Consider the following 21588-nt stretch of genomic DNA (forward strand, 5'->3'; position numbering starts at 1 on the left):
GCAAGTAGCACTAAGAGTAATGAATATTTCTATAATTCTGTGAAGTTTTTTTATAAAAACTAAGTAAAGATACTGGTCTATGCTAACTGACAAAATTAATAACATATTTTAAAAGGGATTCAAATATTATTTTGCATGATTGGGAAATTCAAATTTAAAAATAATATACAGGTGCATAATCACATCAGCATACCTACATGTAAATTTTAATTGTACCTATACTAACACACGGTCTGCAATAAATATTTCAATTTCAATAATATCAAGTAAAACATGTGACCGCAGTACTAGCTATAGAGACACTAAACACAATATATATTTAAATATCTTAATTCCAACTCATGGTTATATGATATTATGACAAGGTTTAATAAATTACTGATTAGGGTGAAGATTTTAATTTTGTACCTAGTATTTAATTTTGTTTCCTTAAAAACTGTGAAATATAGAATCAGAAACTAGAAGAAATCAATCTGTTCCATAAAATGATTATAGACATTGTAGCATTTTTTAAACTGGAAGGGTATGTTGACAGGTGTTACCACCATACAATTTATAATCTAAAAATTCCCAATATCGCAAAATTGTATCAAATTGATGTTAATCAGCATACCCTTCCAGTTTGAAAAATACTGTACAATAACACTTGAGAGCATTGAAAATAGATAACTTTTTACAAAAAACCCTACTGACCTTTTTTATTACTATCAAGTGAAACGAAATGTCAGGAATATAATTCTTCCTTCTGCCACAAGTATATTTTATACTTAAAAGAAGGTTCCAACCCTATTGCCATTTAAATGCACATTGTAAACCAAATAAATTATTTTTCATAATTATTTAGGAGCCTGCCCCTGGTTTAACAAATCCAGGCAGCCATGTTTTATGCTTCTGATTATTTGTAGTTAGTGTGTTCCAACATATGTGGTCGTTTTGCCTGTTTTTTTAATGACTTCTAGTAGCTGATCTGCACTAAGGGTTGAGGTTACAGAAACCTTCTGTTCTGGTAAGCTAATGGCTACAGCGTCTACCCCTTGGCCCTTGAGCCTGTTGAGGACTCTCTCCACTGCTCCAGAGCAGCCTTCGCAAGTCATTTCTACATGGAAAATATGAGTCTGTAACAAAATAAGAATTATCTTTATAAGAGCATTATAAACTACTTCTTTATTCCAGAATCAATTCAAATGACAAAGCAAAAGGACAAAGCGAGAATAAATTACAATATTAAATTGATAACATTACCGACGACATTTTATTTATAGAGCTTGTATCTTTACACTGTTCGATTTTATGGCGAGATTAGACTAGGAAAATTTGGAATAATCTAATGTAGCTGGAATTAAGATAATTTTTTATCAGGAATTGAACTATTATGTTATCAAATGAACATAAACGTCAAGTGTCAACGTCATCACAGACAAAATAGATTATCAGTTATTATCTGTCAAAAGGCTATTCACTTACTATTACAGACGGGCTTGGCGTACCGGACCGCGACCTTGGTGCGGTCAAAATATCTCTCGCCGCGTCAAAATACGTTTGCGTCATAGACCTAGTATAACATAGATGAGCTATACCTAACCTACGCCTATCTCCTATATTATACTACTCTTTGACCTACGCGTGCGCCCGTGAGGGACAGAACATACGCAATGCGACAATATGATTGGTCGAGTAGATTTGTAGTCTCCTATATATTATACTACTCTTTGTTTGTAGCCCACCATAAACCATACTAAGTTTACGGTGTTGAAAAAAAAAAGTGAGACTGTGACAAACAATAAGAGCGCTTTCTCTGCTACTCCTACTGAAAGATAAACTATCCCGTTCGGTCATTTCCCCCACCTCTCATGCCTGATCCAATGTCTGCGTCCTTAATGGACGTACGGCGGGCGGACTACTACACACGATGAACCGCACCAAGGTTCGGTACGCCCGTCTGTTGTAGCTTTTTCACATTTCAGATTGGTATGTTTGAGTTCTTTTGTAAAGGGAAGTGTTTCAGCGTTTTTATTACAGAACGAAATAGCTTTTTTTATTGTCTATGCTATGCGATTTTGACATTGTTTGACAAATGGTACCTTATGTCTCCGACGATTGGCGACTGGTGTGAAATTTTTGTATTTAATTTCTGAGGAAGAATGAGCCGCAAATGAAAACATGTCAATTAGGGAAAATCTTGCAGAGCTGGGCTGGTAATTAAATGAAAAAAATGTTCAGTTGATCTTGTCTCAGCTCTATTAGTTAATGACCGTGTGATTCTTTCAGGCACATTAGTCAAGAAGGTTTCGATACTATTAGCGAGAACGGAGCAATTCAGGATGTAGATGTTCTAAGCAGACGTGCTTTAGACGTAAGTATTAGAGGTAGCGAGCAGTTACAGCTCGGCATATGTCATGCCAGCCGATTTTAATTCTAACAAGAATTTTTCCAGCATGACCTGCGGGACATTGGCGAGGCCGCCTTTCCTGAGGACTTCCCGAAGGACCCGTCGAAGCTCGAGAAACCGATCGTTGTTCAAATACAAAAGATAAGGAATGTGTCAGCTCCAAAAGCGAATGAAGAGTCAAATTATGCACCTCGAATGTTAAAATTGATTTTAAATGATGGGAAAAGTTCATGCACCGGATTAGAGACAAGCCCAATCTCTAGTATAAGTATAAACACACCGCCAGGAACCAAACTGTTGCTGAAGAATGAGGGGTTGGAGGTGTGCCATGGGGTCATCTGGCTCACACCCAGTGTGGTCACTGTGCTGGGGGGTAAGGTGGCCCACATGATCGAGAAGTGGGAGTTGGTCCGGAGTCTTGCCAAGCACACTAGGGGTGAGTTTTGTTTAATACAATAAATGGTCTATCATAGTAAAAGAAAAAGCTTATCCTTCCATACTAACTGCTCAGGTCAGGTCAGGTCTATTATAAACACAACACAAAACAAATATCTGTCACAATTTATATACATATATCAAATATTTTATATCTAATAAATTAGAATGTGATAAATATGTTTTAATAAGAAATAGTTTTTTTTTTATATTAAAAATATTAAAATAAAAATCGCCAGGGTAATGAGATAAATAACCCAATTCTCAATAATGACTCTCACTTCATTTCAATTAAATAATTATTTTCCAGGGGGTGTTGGAGTGGATGGAGGCCCTCCGCCGTGGATCCCTTTTGGCCAACGTCTGGAAGCTATCACTGTGGACAAACAATTCAAGAGCATACAAGAGGCCTCTAAGCAGGACAATGCTGAGTTTGAGGCACAAAGGAAAGGTGCTATTGCTGAGGCCCAGAGGTTGTCTGGAGTTAAGAAGGTAGTTTTTCCTTGGCATTATGATTGAAATTTGCATATTACCTACACCCTTTACAAACTTAATTGCTTTTATTTCCAATGTTATTCAACAATAATGTTCTGAAGTAACATTGAAGTTGTGCGGTCTCAAATATTTTTTTTATGTCTAAGGAAACTTTAATTTCAATACAAAACCACTCCTAAAATCGCCATAAAAATTGGGCCTCGGGAAAATGAGCCATGTGCTATTTGGGGTAATTTGATCCTAGAAAAATGTATATGCATGGTCTGAGAGAGAGTTTAGACAAGCAATAAAATAAAGTTCAATTCCCTAGATAATAATATATACTCATTATACAAAACCTCATACAAATAAATATAATTCCTTAATACCTTTAGATAAAAATACATAAAATTTTACATCTATGCCAGTCACTTGTTTTACTTATGAATTTTAGCTTAATTAATGTGATTATTATTTAACAAGCAGGCAGCAGGCAGGCAGTTATGACAACTTATATGGCCTGTATCCATTAATCATAAAGATAGTTATCATGAACGAGTATTATATATAATATTATGCTCGTCTAATTTATTTTTAAACTGGTTTACATTTTCTACAGAGAATTGTTATAGTTTTGAAACATGTTTAATTTTCATTCGATGTTTCTGCTGTAGACCCCTTTTGGGTAAAAGTCTCCTCCAGCTGTTTCTATGATATTGTTTTTGGGTTTTATACTTTTTGTGTGATGAGGTATTTTACTTTCTGGAGGGTTTTGGTCATCTTCCCTCATGGGGACCAGGCTTGGGGGAGGTTGTTTATGTTGTGCTTGTTTTGATTTCCGGTTTTTGTTGCTTCTCATTAGTTTTTCGGAGCAGGTCAAGGTGTGGGTCCGGTCTATGGTATTGCTTGGTAGTCTTTCATACTATTCCTGTTCATCCTCTTGGGCTCCTCCCTTTACTTCTGGCTGCCCAGGTCTGTCCTGATTCTGGAGTGAAACAGTATTAAAGCCTCCTTTTTTCACAAATATTTCCAGGTGTGTCTGTTATGATCAATTTGTCTAAGCGAATGTAAGCCTGCTTTCCCTCTTTATCTCTTCCTGATGTTGTGCTTCGCTTATTTCCTTTTATTCAATATGTCTTTAATGTGGCGAAGATTACCCAATCTTCCCTGACATAAACATTTTCTGGTACAAGCTTTTTATTTCTAAACAGTTCAAAGTTTCTCTATGCAAGGGTTACAGAAAAAACCATAGCCAGTCACTTAGCTATAGGTAAATAGTCTTGATCAAAGCTAGCTTGTAAACCCTAGTTATGTAAATTATAATTGTATTCAAGGCCACTTTTACTTTGTTGTATAGTGTAAAATACTTACATGTTCTAGGTCTTTGGCGGAGGCACGAAACCCCTACTGGATGCTAATGTGCAGAAAATCATTGATGCAGGCTTCACCGAGGAGCAGGCGGAGAATGCCCTGCGATATACAAAGAATAATGTTGACCGAGCCCTAAGGATGCTGCAAAAGAGAGACAACTCTGAGAACAGGAGAGAGAGGCAGCAAAAAGAACCAGAGCCACCCAAGCGCAAGGGGCGAAACAAGGAGCCTAATGATGACGACAACATTGCCGTCAAACCCTCCGGAAAAGTATCTCTGTTCGACTTCTTAGAAGATAAACTACCCAACGTTCCCGAAAAGGACAAAAGCAATCGTCAATATAACAATAACAGTAATGACGATAGGGAAAGTAGGAATTTTAGGGACAGGGATAGCAGAGATAGAAATGGTGGCAAAAACAATCAGCGGCCCCAAGGGTCGCGGTTCGAGGGCAACAACAGGCCCCGCCCCGACAGAGGACACTACAATGACGGCCATCACACACAAAGGGAGGACAGGAAATATCAGCCTCAAAACGAGAAACCGCCTCGCTTCCAGAAAAAACTGGAGGAAAAGAATAAACAACAACAGCACCAGCAGCAACAGCAAGCGAATTATAATTTAAACACTAATCCATACGGCAACTCTTATCACAACCCGCCGCAGCCTCAATACGGAGATAGGAATATGCGCAACGATCGAGTCAATGACAAGATGCAACAACCTCAATACCGGAACAACAACCACATGGACAGCCTGACGGAGGCGACGTCGAACCTGAGCCTGCTGTCGAGCCAGCGGCCGGAGTCGCGCGGCTACCCCGAGCAGTACCACAAGCCGTACATGCCCGCCCCCGCCACTCCCACCGCCCCCGTCGCCCCCACCGCCCCCGCCAGAGACGTCCGTCCCTTCCGCCGCGCCGCCGGGGCGCCCGCCTACCAGGAGCCCTACCAGCGGCGGCAGCAGCCTAACGGGTATGATATAACAGATTGCATCGCTATATACACAGACACAGATTATATACACTCATGGACAAAAGAGGAACGCAAAATAGTACATTATGATACAAGTGTGCTAAGTTGGTCATTACACACGAGGCGATATTGTGCGCGCGAGCTGTAAGCGAGCGCGCAATAAGAAAGCCGAAAAAAAGAAACTTTCATATTAATCAAATTTTAATAGTTAAAACAGTTAGTATTTTGTGTTTCATCTGTCATACTCGTACTGCCGGCCGGCCCTCGCTCGCCCCGGCCGCGCACTGCGCAGGCGCGAGGAGCGCGCCCGTGCCCGCCAGTCCGACCAATATAAGAAGGCTCCCTTTCCATGCATATTATTAGCAATCAGTTACCTTCTTAACTCAGTCGGATAATATAATGAAAAAGCACGAGTGGAATAATACACTAAAAGAGCACGCGTGTTTAATATCTAGGATTATGAGCCAAAAATCGGTGGAATAAAAACGTCGTTTTGAGCAAGTGTGTTGAAATCGTTATTTACGATACAAGTGCGGAAAAGAGGAAATTTGAAACGAGTGGTGATAAATTAAAACACGACCGTAGGGAGTGTTTTAAATCGACACGAGTTGCGAATTACCTATTCGCACGTGTATCGTACAACGTTTTACAGTACATATGGCCCTTTAAACTTTCGACATATGCACGAAAAGTGCTCTTTTACGCACTAGTGCGAGAAAGTAGCACCATATGTACTGTAAAAAAAGTTTAATTACTCATTTTAAAATTACTTTAGGTGCTGTAAGCAAGTAATTAAACCTTTTTTAAATAGAGTTGTTCAAAAAGTGCTACTTTACGTAGCTGTTTAGCGTGCGGAAAGTTGGTTTTCGAGAACTAGTGCTTTTCACTTTCCAATTTTTTTTAAATTTATACTTGTTCGAATTCATTACTACTTTTTGATGAGTGTTGATATTAGTTTCCTTTAAACGTCGTAATCAACATAAAAACCTACTGTTAACGTAAGAATACGAAAAATATACATATTTCATATATTATTAGTTACCTCTTCATCATTATAACACGTTTATTTTTTAATATTGAATATTGAAAAACCGTTCTTAATAACTTGTCTGAATGGAAAGGAATAGCTATGGAAGGTAGAGATAGGAATAGCTGCCGAAACGCCTGTCAAAGAAGAGGCGTTTATTCTTACTGCAAGCATGTTTTAAGTTTCCAAAGGCAACATTAGATATTGTTTTTATTCCTTACTTGTTGTTTTTCTTATTTTTTCGCAACTGTATTAAAAAACGTCGTTCGATACACGTGCGGAAATGTCATTCTTCACTCGTCCCGAGTCTTGCGATATCTCTGTACTCGTGGAGTAATGACATACTTTCCGCACTAGCATCGAAATGTACTATTTTGCGTTCCTCTAAATTTGTCCATAAGTATAATAGGTTCTTATGAACAGATACTTATCTCTCAAAGAAAACGCAAATACCTACACAAAAATACAATGGAGTGACCTTCAACGCGCCGCTCCCCGCACGGCGCGCAGGCAAAACGCTAGGGTTGCTGACGCTTAGAAATGATTTTACAAATAAGTAACTACTTACTTAAACTAAACTATAGATTCTTTAGAAGATACCTACACCTACTTAGGTAGGTACAAAATAAGTTTTAATTGTCAAGGCTGGCCTCGCAATCGACTATGAGCAAGACAAATGCGTTTTATTTCGACGAGTGACTGCGTAACATTTTAAAAGGTCATGTCTCCAGGGCCCTCCACACTCATGCGCGAATCATTGCGCGAAGCCCCGAACGAGAGTGTGGAGTCTAGTTCGCTAATCAGCGAAATCGACCACACTCACGTTCGCGGCTTCGCGCCGCGTAGTCTGGAGCGGGCTTATATGAGCAGTAACTTCGTGTATTAGTTTAAAACCAGAAAGAAATTTTAGGATAGGCTTGTGTGGCTCCTCATCGATGCCAGTGTGGCATAAATGTAAAGCGTTTTGGTCTCCACGGTCTATCCTGCTCCAGGAGCGTCGGCCGTCTTTCACGTCACGCGACGCGAGCCTGAACTACCTACATTCTCCGCCGAGCTCTCGTCACGGTGGGGAAGGGGGAAGCGCCTCGTGGAGGCGACAGGTGACAGGAGGGCTGGCTCTTACGCTGGAAAAAACGGAACTTATAGGATCACTTTGTTGTCCGTCCGTCCGTCCGTCCGTCTGTCTATCAGGACCCTTTATCTCGGGAACGCCTGGAGGTATCGAGTTGAAATTTAAACCCTATACTCAGGTTTACGGTCCCTTGAAGCTGTGAAAAAATCAAACTTCTAAGTTAACCTCGCAGTGGCGATCGATGTCGATTACAATAGAGGTCGTCGGCAGGTACATGGAGGCGGCGTGCCTGTACGGAGTGCCGGCCTCGGCGCCGGCGGGCGTGGGGTACAACTACTCGCGGCCGCTGTACGGGCACGGGCAGCACGCGCAGCACGGGCAGCACGGGCAGCACGCGCAGCACGCGCAGCACGCGCAGCACGGGCAGCACGCGCAGCACGGGCAGTACGCGCGCGAGCGCGGCCCGTTCCTGCCGGGCTCGCTGCTGGGCTTCCAGAACGCCGCCGTCAACGAGCAGGCGCGCGCCATGCTGGGCGTGGCCGACATACGCTGGAAGGTCGGCGACCGCTGCCTGGCGCTCTACTGGGAGGACAACAACGTGAGTGTAGCCGTACGGTCGAGATATATATAGTTTGGCCCAGGACTGTCTCATTTCAAACATAGACAGAGATAATCATACTATCTTTGTCTTACGCTAGTACTAGCACCCAAACAAAAGGATGTGTATAGTTTTCCTGGTTCTTAAAACCTTGACTGAACAGACGCGGACTACAACTGCTCGTGGCTGCATCGCTTCAGCAGTATAGTCGTTCGTTTTGTAGCTGGCCCTTAACGGCTAATCCTTTGTCTATTGTTAAGTAAAATCGCACGTGCACGTAGCATAAGTAGCACGTGCGGTGTTATAGTCTTTGGTTTTCAAGCTGGCCCTTACGGTTAACTCATTGTCTATTGTAAGTAACACCGCACGTGTTACTTACCTGCCTAAAAAAAGGTTCGGTCACTTTAACTGGTTATTGAATTACAACTCCTATAGAAATTGCAATAAGATTCAAAATGAACAAATGGAAAAATAATTTGCGATTTCTTGCGTGGTCCCTCTACGGTTACCTACTGAGTGCCGTCGAGTCGAACGCTACAGAACCAGTCTAAAATGTGTCATCGAGATACGTAACAAAGGCGCGTTATCAGAGAGCCCACTTACACAGGTTTCTTGAGCGTTGGACTAGCCCGCGCTCCCAAGGTGCCAATACGCTAATGACCCTTTTGCGGTTTTACTTACAATAGACAAAGGATTAGCCGTTCGGGGCCAGCTACAAAACGAACGACTATACTTACAAATCTTACAATAGACAATGAGTTAGCCGTAAGGGCCAGCTTGAAAACTAAAGAAGAATACATACATACGCTATAAACAATCGGATGTAGATCTAGGTAGACTCTGCCTGCCTGTAACTATGCCAAAATTAGCTTATACACGTATTATTTCTCCTATTTTTCCTTCGTTTGGTAGCCTATTATGGACATAATATATGTATTTTGTTATAGTTCTACGAGGCGGAGATCACCGGTATATCCGCTAATACGGTAGTAGTGAAGTTCTGTGCGTACGGGAACCACGAAGAGGTCCTCAAATCTAATTGTCTGCCCTTTCCCAACCAAGGTTAGTATAAGTTTTTTTAATGTTTAACCATGTTATCACATACACTTCACTATTTGTTGCTTTCATGCTTTGCCACGCGCCCAACACGGGTGCCGACCGATCGTACAAAAGAAACAATGACTTTTGTTTAAAAGATTTGTTTATTAGATTTGTCTTTGGCGTAGAGTTAAACCGCAAAATTAGCTTAATACATTTTAAATTATTAATGGCGTTATTCATAATCGCGTTACTGGCCTGAATTAGCTATGAATCGTTGACCGTCGTGGTTGACTGGTAGAAAATGCCATTAGGCATTAAGTCCGACATTTGTACATTATTTTTTATGTTTTGTGCAATCAAGTTTAACCTATTGGACGCCAAGAGCGTAAATAGGTCGTGTGCTGTCGTGCCTGCCACGCCAGCGACCACTAAAGTGGTCATGGCGGACGCTGTCAAAGCAATTGTCCTGCTGACAGAAAAGGTTTATATTCATTATTCACTAGTCGAGATATTGGCGTGTAGGCCATGTCTTGACGCTTGAGGAAAAGCGTTCAAAAGGTTTAATAAATAAATAGTTTGTTTGTCTTTATTTGTCATTTTGACTTATGTGTCGCTTAATTTCAAACTCGGGTAAATCCATTCGACCCTCTCAGCAAATATCTACCCTATTACCATTTCTTAATACCAAAATCGCATAATCTGACATGGATTTACCCGAGTGAAGTTAATTGACTCTTATGTTTAAAAAAAAGGTACAGGGGGGACAAATTCGACTGCGGGAAATTTCAACTAATCGAAATATCTTCCATGTTCTACATTAATAACTAGAGTGCCATATATGTCCAGGTCCAGATAGCGAAAAAGATTTTCCATAATTTCACCACAGACGGTATTAATAGACTGAATGCTTTCCGAGTTACGTGACCATTTTGTTTTCGACGAAATTCGTTGTAGGCACGTGCGAGTTGGCTCTTAAATATTCTATAAAAATAGTGGTTTTGTATGGGTCTTTATAAGTTTTTCAAAGGCGAGTATATTATAGCCTATTCTATGTTTTTAGTAATTTGGCGATAGTTTAAATAACCCCGGTATATCTGAGATGGCGGCTCATTTCGACCATTTGGTAGTTGAAATTACCCCCTCCATATTTTATATGAAATTGAACAAACACTAGTGATGTACACGATTCGAGTTTTTTATCGATGCAAATACGTCATTTAAAAATGCTGACCCTTTAAAGGACTATATTTTTATTTCATTAATTTTAGTATGCAATAAAGGAGATTGTGCATTTTCTTAAGCGTTTGGCCCCCCCTCGTCAAATTGAATGTATACATACTATACATACATATGAAATACATACATATATACATATGAAATTAATCGTTGTCATTAATTGATTCTTCTTCTCTTCAAACTGAGACTATCGACATCATGCGTGGCGTACGCCAAGGATGTATACTCTCCCCGCTGCTATTCAATATTTATGCTGAGGCAATATTTACAGAGGCGCTGGAAAATGCGGAAGAGGGAATTGCTGTGAATGGCCGCTTAATAAATAATATTATATATGCTGACGATACGATATTACTGGCGTCAAATCAAGAAGAATTGCAGTGCTTCAACGGGTAGATGTCGTTAGCTCAAGTTTTGGACTAAATATTAACTTGAAAAAGACCAAAATTATGACAGTAAGAAAGCCACAAAAGTCAGGAACATCTGTAACAGCTGATATAGTTGTAAGAAATCAGGTAGTTCAAAGAGTCCAGTGTTACAAGTACTTAGGATGCATTGTAGACGACCAGAGTGATCACAGCGTTGAAATCAAGTGTCGAATTGAACAGGCGCGTAACGCTTTCATGAAGCTCAGACATCTTCTCTGCAATCGTTCATTGAGGATTTCTACTAGGGTGCATTTAGCACGGTGCTATGTTTTCTCGGTTCTTCTGTATGGAGTAGAATCGTGGACACTGACCAAGAATATGTGTAAACGCTTGGAGGCTTTCGAAATGTGGGTGTACGGAAGAATCCTGAAAGTATCATGGACGGATAGAATAACTAACGAAAGAGTGCTGCATTTAGTAAATAAAGAGGCGGTTTTAAAGATAGTAAAAGAACGCAAGCTGCAGTACTTTGTTCACATCATGCGAAACGAAAAATATGAACTCCTTCAACTCATTATCCAAGGAAACATCCAAGGTAAAAGATCATCCGGACGAAGACGTAACTCATAGCTCAAAGATATCCGAACATGGTTCAAACAGAGCACACGTTCATTATTCCGCGCGGCTGCGTCTAAAGTTCGTATAGCCCTCATGATAGCCGACCTCCGGTAGATGGCACTGGAAGAAGAAGGAGATACTATAATATACATATGAAATTAATCGTTGTTATTATTTGATTATGAAGGTGAAAATAGTCATTAAATATACCGGGAAATTTGAGAAATCCTGCAATAAAAACTTGAATTTGACAAGAAAAAAAAAGTTCTGTACACACAACTGATTTTCATGCAATTTTGCAGTTGCTTTTTTTATTTAGGGTTAGCGTTCCTTTCAAATATTTCACAGATTGAAAATAAAGGATGCGTTTTGTTTAATAAAAGTAGCATGATAGTCGTAGGGTAGACTGGGGACAAATTGAAACACTTGTTTAACCGCCTGTAACTATTTTATTTTTACAGTTAGAAGGGTATGCGCCTATATTATTACTTACTTACTTACTTCACTGGCTCAGTGACCCAAAAAGGATCTTGGCCTCCGACACAAGAGAGCGCCACTCTGCCCTATTTTGCGCCACTTCACGCCAGTTGGGTATTCCGAGGACGGACAGGTCTTTTAGGGCTTCGTCACTCTAGCGGTATCTGGGACTCCCAGACGGACGCTTTCCGCCCGGGCGCCCCACATACGCTCTTCTCACAGCACGATCCTCTCTCATCCTCTCCAGGTGACCAAGCCAGCGGAGTCGTGTGGCTTTGATTTCGCCAATTATATTGGGCGCCGCAACCAGCTCCTCTAGCTCCCTATTATTCCTGCGCCTCCAAGATCCATCTTCTCTGGCCCCAGAATCCAAAATTCGAGTCTACAAGACTGTAATTAGGCCAGTTTTGATGTACGGATGTGAAGCTTGGACGCTGACTCAGAAAGAAGAGAACTAGCTCTTAGTGGCGGAGAGGAAAATCTGGCCTATATTATTAAAGGTTAATTATTTAGTTTTTAAATAAAATGTGTTTCTCAGGCCTATCGCCCATGGTTACGTAATGATAGGGAATTAAAGAGAATGTGGAAGAGCGGTTCAATTGACCCCATAGGTGTGCCAATGAATCACTATGGGTGGACGTTTCAAACATCTTAATATATTCGGTAAAATGAATGATCATTTGTTATTTCTCATCTTTTTTAAATAACGATCTACTACTTATTAGATATTAAATACTTTAGGAAGTAAGTACCTACCAAATGTTAGCTTAAGTAATAAATTTGAAATATAGATCATAATATAAATTCATGTAGATTAGTCTAGCATAATTTATAATGTAATTTCATATTATGAGAATAAATATCTAATCTAATCTATTACATTTTGTGACATATAGTCTGTTTTATTTGTATTACGGATACAAACAAAAAAACGTTAAAAAAAAGATGTGTGAACATGTAGACACACTTGACATTATCGATTGATTCTAATAGACACGAGTCCCATCACTACTTACTATGGAGACCAGTTGAAATTATCCCGCTTAAATCTATTGTCTTTTTTTGCAAAAATAAACATAGCTACATAAATAAACGGGTTCAATATAGATCCCTTACGCCATGACTAACCACAGGAGCTCAGTTTTAACTGTGCAAGTTCACTGTAACGAAACTTATTATCAATAGTTCTAGTTGTCCCTCGGCGGGGTAATTACAACTATTTTTGCCTTTTTATATAAAATGCTCATTTAAAGTGTACAGACTCAACTTTTTTGGATGTGAGTCTGAAAAAATAAAACCAATATAACTAATCTACATTATGAATGCAACCAATTGCCAGTAAACGTACTGTAAATAGTAGTTTTCGGTGGTCAAAGTTGCACTTTATAACTTACCAGTCGAAATTGTTCCTCTGTACCTTAATTTAACTAAATCAGGCCTGTAGTTTTATGACTAGAGAGTAAATGATTTGCGGTAAATTTTATCTATGCAATTTGGTGGCAAGGTGTAATAGGTACTGTACTTTCCCCCTTATTCATAAAACTTAGCAAGTAGTAGCATCCTTTTAAAAACATCTGTTTTTTGTCTCTTTCTAAGAAATACAAATGTCTAAATGACGGATAGGGACAAGCGGTTATCAACGGTTTGTTAGATTTGAAAGAAAGAAGAAAGAAAGAAAGAAAATACATTTATTTGACGCCACAACATAGTACATAAAAAAGAAAAGCATGCAGACAAAAAAACATTTGGACGCCAAAAAGGAACCATCCCCACTCAGCATAGTGCCGCGGCAAACCGTGGCGCTGGTTTTCTGTGGGGACCTGGCTTATAAAAATAATGGCGACACGTACGCCAACGACACACAAATAAATTTACATTGACATAAAAATACAAACATTATTAAGATTTGATAGACGATTATGAATAACGCCATTTGTCGATACCGAATATTCGTGGCATCTCTACTAAAAACTTGAACACATGCCCAAATGAATTACCGTGATAGACAATAAACTATATAAAACAGTTTCCTAAATACCCTAAAAATTGCATAATAAACAGAAACTTTAGTATAAATGGTCACATCCGTATTAACGTGTTATCCTGTGCAGCAGCCCCAGCGCCGGCAGGAGCGGCTGGCGGGGCGGGTGTGGGGGCGGGGGCGGGCAGCAGCGGGTACCCTTGTGGCGGGTTCCCCGCCCCCGCCCCCGCGGCGGCGCGGCGCGCCTAGTGGCACGAGGCGGCGCCCGCGCCCGCGCCAGCGCCCGCCCCGGCGCGCAGCTGACCGTCGCCGCGTCGCCGCCGCGCCGGCGCCTGCCCCACATACACGGCAGACTTCTCCAAGTGCCGTTCGGCTAGCGGCTAGGCCCTCCCGGGACATTTTGTCGACCATCTATCGGTGACGCTGTCGGTGGCGGCCGAGGAGTGACGGAGCCCGATTTGCGGCCTCGCTTAACTTACGGTCCCGTAGTCGTTTCGTTTTCCTTCGGTCGCCCGATAGCATGTGAATGATATTCCTTAGGATCTAAACGTGACGGTGACGAAACGTGTCGGCCGGCCTCTACGGAAGCTCGCTTTAATCTTTCGGCTCGACGGAGCCCTACCGCGTATCATTAGTCGGTTGATGTGTGTTACTCACTTGAAGTGAATGTTTGATTACTTGTGACGTTTGGCTTTTAGAGGAAAAGTGTACGAGACGATTACCTTACTCAGTAATCGAAGTAGGATATGCATATTTTCATGTGAAACAAACAGGATGGCGTTTACTACTGTCATATGTCTTACTTACTTACTGTCTTGTTTATATCTTACTTTTTTCATACTCTAAATATTTATGCTAATAAGTTTTCATAAAAACATATATTTATATTTAAAACCCTACAAAGTAATCATCTTGCACACCCCAAGTACTTAAAATGATAACTTCCGTAAAATTCAAAGTGTCGCTCACGCCACCACTGCTAATGAACTGAAGCAAAGAGGCATGCTAGGCTACGTTTTGCTAAAGAATTCAACTACATGATGTTAGCTTTTTGCGTCCAATGGAAAAGGATCATCTACATCTTGGACTCAACTCGTTCCACGTCTCTCTTATATTGACTGGACACAATTTTTTTTTCGTAGAATTTAAAGCGCCGCTCACGCCGCTCACGCCGCACGCCGCCACTGCTAATGAACTGAAGCAAAGAGGCATGCGAGGCTACGTTTTGCTAAAGAATTCAACTAGATGGCGTCAGCTGTTTGCGTGCAATCGAAAAGGATCATCTTACCTCTTGAGATTAACTCGTACACCTTTCCCCTACACCTAGCGCCTAAATCTAAAATGAATCAAACGCCTGTATTACGATCGTCGCTACTTCTCCGTTACTAATTATTATTCTTATTTAAGCTTCTTTTCCCACACATCTATTTTAAGATTGTCTTTTGATTTGTTTTATGTTCATGATGTGTGATCCCTTGAAGGTAAAAGCCTCCTCTATCTTTTTCCATTTCTGTTTGTCGATTACTAACTACCCTTATCTAATTTAGTGCGACTTTTAATTTGACCCCTTTAGGTCTAAGCAGTTTAATTATTAATTAGTTCGAGTGAGATGAACCGGCATTAATTTTAATTGTCTAATCAACGCAACGATTAACACATTCACTGCCAAGAACCCGCCTAGTGGGCGCGCGAAACTTTTGCTCAGATGTCAGACAACCCACTAGCCATAGATAACAACAGACTACGCTAAAGAGCCCACCTAGCGGGCCCACATCGCACACTAGGGTTTACATCAGCAAATAAGTTTTAATTATTATATTATTTAGACCTGCATCAAATCAATCAGTTTGATATGTAAATTCCGAAATCCATTTGGGATTGTGTATGTATCTGTATGTTTTACGTTATTTATGCTTAGGTACATGAAAATTACTTTTTAAATGCGTCAAGTAAGTCACGCAGATGTGAGACTAAGAACTAATAAAATAAAAGTAACAGGATATTTGATTCTGAAACTTTGCACAACTCTGGTGCCTGCCTACTGTGTTGATCTGTGATCGTTATGTGGCCTCGCCAACCCGCCTAGCGGGCGCCTATAGATTCATAGTTTTTGTAGTACTGTTTAATTTTATGTCTGGCAGTGAATGTGTTAATATTTCGCAGGATCACGAAAATGGTGAGTACTGGTTGATCTCTCGTTGTCTGCCAGACAGGTGCCATATGAATAAACTGCACTTTAATTCGGAGATAGAACTCTCGCTGTTTATCTTATCACTGACAAAAGTTCCCTTCCACACTTGTACGGTGTACGGGTGATGGCAGCTCCTCAATACCTTCGTATAATTTTCTCACTAAACGGCCTAACATGCCTACTCTCTACTCTTGTCTGTTTTAATACCTACTATTCGAGCATTTATACTCGTAGTCGTAGAGGCTTGAACCAATATACAGAAGAGGTTCCGATTGCTCGTCTCTTACTTTACAAGCGAATAACTAATAATTTTCGGAACTATGACTATATCGACTGTGGCGTCCAACGGAGTTATTTATTTCTTGTAACTCGAAATCAATGTACCTACAGTGAGAGACTGACAGTACGTAGTCGGCACGTGACAAAGAATTAAGCTTTCTATAATGCTAACCCTACACAAATAAACGATGTGCAAGGTCGCTTTTATTGTGAAAGCGTTTGTTTTTTGTTAAATTATGTGTAAAAATCACGCATCTCTTATATCAGACCAGACTTGGCTCAGTCATCTCGAAAACGACAATTTTGAAATTTCAAAATTTATGACAGGGTCTATTACGCAAGACTAGAGTCAAACTCGACAATCAAAAGACATAGACAAACTCTCGACAGTCAAACGACCCTTAAGTGCAATCTCGTGACCCTGAGTGGAAATTTTCTAATGTAGACTTAAAAAACGCGAGTTATTAAAATTATAAAAGCTGAGGGAGAACTATCTGGGAGAACGCCATAAACGAGCGTGCGCGGGCATGGCCCTATTTGCTTGGTTTGTCTATCCACTCCTGCGGCGCGGATCTTTTTTCCTTTGACTGTCAACTGTCTCTTGTATAACTTGGCCCAGTAAATTACAACTATGAGCAATCGGAGGTCAGACTGTATATAATGGCAAAGTCCTCATCTAAGTCGAATTCACAAATGTGATCTCCGATTGAGCTTATTGATTCGTCTGAACGATTCAATATTAGAATAGTATTCGAAATTTCTTTGTCTACATCTCTATCACTTTTGCATTATAGGAGTTGGAGATGGAGATTCAGAATCTCGAATTTAAAAAACACTAACGATGGTCGCTACAATCCAGGCTTCATCGCGCTTTTGTTATTTAATTATCAGTCAACGCAATGAAGTTTGGATAAAAATAAAATAACGATCATCATTATGATTATGATTAACCCAATGCATGGTAACTAGGGAAGATGAGTATTGGCGAGAGCATCAATGTTTTTTTTTTTTTTAAATCGCTGAAGGAGGGTTAGTTGGTGGGTTAATTTGTAGTGTAAAAGGATATAACTCTCTTGCGATAATTTATTGACCTGTATGTAACCAATCGTAGCAAGTAGCTTATATAAGTGTATTTTGTTGTATTTTAGCGCAAAACAATGTAATATATTAATAGTTGCAGATTGATGTCAAGATGTTGTTTGAAAAGTATTTTTATTTACCTTAACCAGTGTATACACTTGTGTTTTATGGTTAGCAATAGTAGTAATCGTGAATAATACAGTTTTATTTGAATATTTTTTACATCTCATTTATTTTACACCAGATCTGTAATATGTTGACACACCTTGTGTTGTCGTCATAGTTAATTAGCCGTAAGATTATTCACGATAACGTTTGTATTATCAAACTGGGCCTGTATTTGGTGACCAACTTAAAGAAATGTATACATACCTATATAGTTAACGTTTTAATTTGTCTAGGTAGGTAGTTGTACAGTCGCGATGAGACATGTATATTATATTAGACCGGTTAAAGCGCTCTCAAATATCTGAATACGCCTCTATTGTCAAGGAGTTAGAGCGCGTGTTCAGATATTTGTGAACACCTTGACCGCTCCGATATATCTGATAGCGACTGTACCATTTAAATGATTCCAATGTATATCTAAAGTAATCTAAAAACGTAAGTATAACTGTTTCGTTACACAAAGGAATTAATTTGATTGTCGACGATCGTCGACGACGTGGAGGGCTCCATTAAGGCCTTGATTATACACAAACATAAAATTTGGTAAACAGTATGTTTAAAAACAATTAACCATACTTATAAGAGGGGGCGTAAAGCCAGGAAATTAGAAGGGGACAAAAGATATGGCGCGCCGCGCGAACATGTGACGCGACGGAAGAAATGGCAATAGCGCGAGTTTTTTTTATCTCAACTACTCGGATAATATGCTTAAAAATGTTTTCGTCCATTCTGCTTTACTACCAGGTAGATACTAACATTATACTAAACCAACCTTAAACCTGTAAACCTGTGTGTTTTGTAAACCTGTGTTCTGTACAATAAAGTGATTACTACTACTACTACTACTACTACTACTACTACTATTATATTGCTATGATATGCAGGGTAACGATCTACAATCACCTTATCAAACAAAACGCGTCTGTCTGTTCGTGTGTAGGTATACTGTATGTTCGCGATAAACTCAAAAACTACTGAACGGATTTTCATGCGGTTTTCACCTATCAATAGTGATCCTTGAGGAAGGTTTAGGTGTATAATTTGTTAAGGTTTTGTTTAATACGTGCGAAACCGGGGCGGGTCACTAGCTGAAAATAAATGAAAATGACGTTTTCGTAAACCTTTTCATGGCATTTGCCCTTGATTAAAACGTAAGAATTCAGTATATAAACTACAATTATGCGTTAGCCCCCTCTTAAACACTTGTAGACAGGTTACGGTCCATTTACCTTTACCTAATCTCCGCGCGTGTGCACGTGTCGTCCATGTGCGAGTGGGTTGCACTAATTAATTTTGGTCTCTGAATTCAGTCCCATGTTTAAAGGAAACTAGAGTAAAACATTAAGTTTAACTCTTTAATCATGGAGTGCAGTTTGTCAACGTTTAGATAGAACAGGTTGTTGCTTCGTTGGATACATTTTGTATAGGTAGATACCAATTTTATGTTAAGGTAACCGTTTATTAACAAAAAAGCTATTAAAAGAAAGTGTACTATGCAGCTGTTTCATTCCCCCTGTTACCCTCGATCCACTTCCGCCCTGCAATATTGTTGTAATTATTTATGAGTAGCGGTGGTCAATGGGGGACAAACGGACTGTCGCTGCAGTAATCCCTCTTTGCTCTACCGGTTACCGGTAGATATAAAAAGCCCCTCCCGCACATTACATACATAGGTACCTACTATTAGGAGCTATAAATGTGTAATACGAGTTTGTGTTATAGCCCGCTAGATAGATCTTTTCACCACATCAGTTCGAAAAGGCTCTGTATATTCTTCAAAAATAGATGGGAATGCGAGCGCGCCGCCGATCCGAAGGGCATAGACACGTACGCACCCACACGCACCCTATGTGTGCGTTAAGCTTTAATGCTAACATCCTTATTACACCTGTCCAATTTATTGTTCCAATGTGTATTTGCGTCTCACATTTTGTTTAATGAGAGAGTGAGACGCAATGCACATTGGACCAAGAAATTGGACAGGTGGGAATACCACCCTAAACGCCTTAGGGTGGCGTATAGCAACATCTACCCGTAAGCAGTGGGGAGACACTCCTTCTATCGGGCAAACTCGGCTCGGTTCGGCTCAGCATTGCTTCGAGCAATTATTAGGGTTGGCACAACTTGACGCCCCTTTGCGCTCATGCGTGCACGACCACAGATAAGATAATGACCTGAATTTTGCCAACCCTAAATAGCTGAAAGGGATAGTGCAATACATTAGAAAGTGACAGCATGATTCGACCCTGAATCGCTGGGCTGAAGCGCTGTATGGTAGTATTATTGCTTATTCTGCGCCGTAAGAATGTTCTATCCAGGCACCGGAGTCTCAAGTTTTTGAGAATTTGCCAGTAACAATGTGCTAACTCATACTAATCTATTTTTTACCAAGCAACGTAATACTTATCTATTAGGTATTCAAAATTATTTTAGTTGACAGTATAGTAGGTATGTGGGCTATTAGAGCTCCGTACAAAACTTTTTTCACGGAGCTCTTATGGGATCACTTCGGTCTTGAAAATCGATTTTTTTGTTCGTCAAATTTTATAAAATATGGTGTATAGATTTCCCTATTCTGTAGGTATTAGGTACAATATAAGTAAGCGCAAGTTCACTGTATGTCCTACAAAATCTTCCTCTGAGTTACGAAAACCATCGAAAACGTACCTATGTTATTTACGTAACTCGACGGTAAATTACATAACTAGGTAATTGAAAATTGATTATATATAATTACTTCCGCTCAGAATGAGGAGCTCTCAAATTTACCACACTTTATCAAACTGACGAAAAAAAAATCGACAACATAAAATAAAAAGTCCATGTACCTAATTGTCCTATTTTCTTGAATTTTTACGGTTCTGTAGTCAACTGGGAATTCTTGCAGGTTCACTATGCCCGTCTGTCTGTCTGTTGGTCTGTCCGCTTGCAGCTTAGTTTATTAGTAGGTACTAGAAACCTGCAACCGCGCGGGGATGTTTTTTGTTTTAGTGCTTCAACACGATCGTGTGGGGTGTCGTTGGATAGGTCTTTCAAAATTAATGGGGTCTTGAATACCATTTTTGATAAAGTTAATATTTTGCCCTGTCCAAACAGATGAGCCATCTTAACTTTTGATTTACTTAAAGCTAACCTAACAGCTAATTTGACTTTTAATTAAAACTATCATGATCGTTCAGCTAAGCCACGGCTTGGTAAATCGTGGCTCTTTAGAGGCTCTTCAAGATTCTAATTCAATTAACACTTAGAGTGCTTATCTTAGACCACTCAAAACTACATTTGCGAGACTGAGATTCCTAATCTTATTCCACAAAAAAGTGCGGAAGTCTGCCTATTAAATTGTGACGGAAGGGCCACTACGGAAACCTTATATTTACTGAGTATGGCCCGACAAGCTCTTGGCCGGTTTCTTGGCATGTTGGCTAAGGAACTAAAAATGTCATCTACTTATGTGCTGACAGAAAATTTGTTTGAAATAAGTAAGTACCTAGGTCATTAATCATTATGGCCATAGATGGCGCTTCTATGTTGGATAACTGCTCTCTACCCACCATGCCAACCATAACATATAGTTTTAACAGCCGGCACACAGAGCGACTATTCTGAGGCGGCCGAATTGAATGCTAAGTATCTACCTAACATAGATTTGCTAATAACATACGCCAGACTCATAATCGTAAGCTGACCTACTGGTTGCATGGCTTACAATGGGAGTGCAGACATAAACCACATACCGTGCCGGTAAAAATATAGAATGCCTTCGAAGGTTGTTAGTCCCTTGGTGGGGAGAGGCACGCGAACTCAGAAAC

The 21588-nt window shown here is 40.1% G+C and overlaps 2 protein-coding genes across 2 annotated transcripts; one reads left to right on the forward strand and one right to left on the reverse strand.

The window, feature by feature from the left end:
* Positions 1-866: 866 nt before the first annotated feature.
* On the reverse strand, positions 867-1397 carry LOC134741851 (copper transport protein ATOX1). The gene is made up of 2 exons (XM_063674745.1): positions 1243-1397; positions 867-1115 (listed from the first exon to the last, which is right to left on the reverse strand). Exons 1-2 carry the CDS (start codon positions 1249-1251, stop codon positions 906-908), a joined length of 219 nt encoding a protein of 72 aa, XP_063530815.1. The 5' UTR covers positions 1252-1397; the 3' UTR covers positions 867-905.
* A 641-nt stretch (positions 1398-2038) lies between these two features.
* On the forward strand, positions 2039-19273 carry LOC134741659 (tudor domain-containing protein 3). Its single transcript, XM_063674522.1, has 8 exons — positions 2039-2195; positions 2269-2353; positions 2435-2825; positions 3135-3316; positions 4679-5643; positions 8013-8340; positions 9288-9402; positions 14192-19273. The coding sequence occupies exons 1-8, from the start codon at positions 2161-2163 to the stop codon at positions 14308-14310; spliced, it is 2220 nt and encodes a 739-aa protein (XP_063530592.1). The 5' UTR covers positions 2039-2160; the 3' UTR covers positions 14311-19273.
* The last annotated feature ends 2315 nt before the right edge of the window (positions 19274-21588 follow it).

Source organism: Cydia strobilella, chromosome 5 (assembly GCF_947568885.1).
Source record: "Cydia strobilella chromosome 5, ilCydStro3.1, whole genome shotgun sequence".
Classification (NCBI taxonomy): domain Eukaryota; kingdom Metazoa; phylum Arthropoda; class Insecta; order Lepidoptera; family Tortricidae; genus Cydia; species Cydia strobilella.

What these genes read in the sequence shown, in the direction of transcription:
- LOC134741659 (XM_063674522.1), top strand. Translation starts at nt 2,161, where the DNA reads ATGTCAATTAGGGAAAATCTTGCAGAGCTGGGCTG. An exon ending in TCTACTGGGAGGACAACAAC is followed by an intron (nt 8,341 to 9,287) that starts GTGAGTGTAGCC and finishes ATTTTGTTATAG; the next exon opens with TTCTACGAGGCGGAGATCAC. An exon ending in TCTGCCCTTTCCCAACCAAG is followed by an intron (nt 9,403 to 14,191) that starts GTTAGTATAAGT and finishes TATCCTGTGCAG; the next exon opens with CAGCCCCAGCGCCGGCAGGA.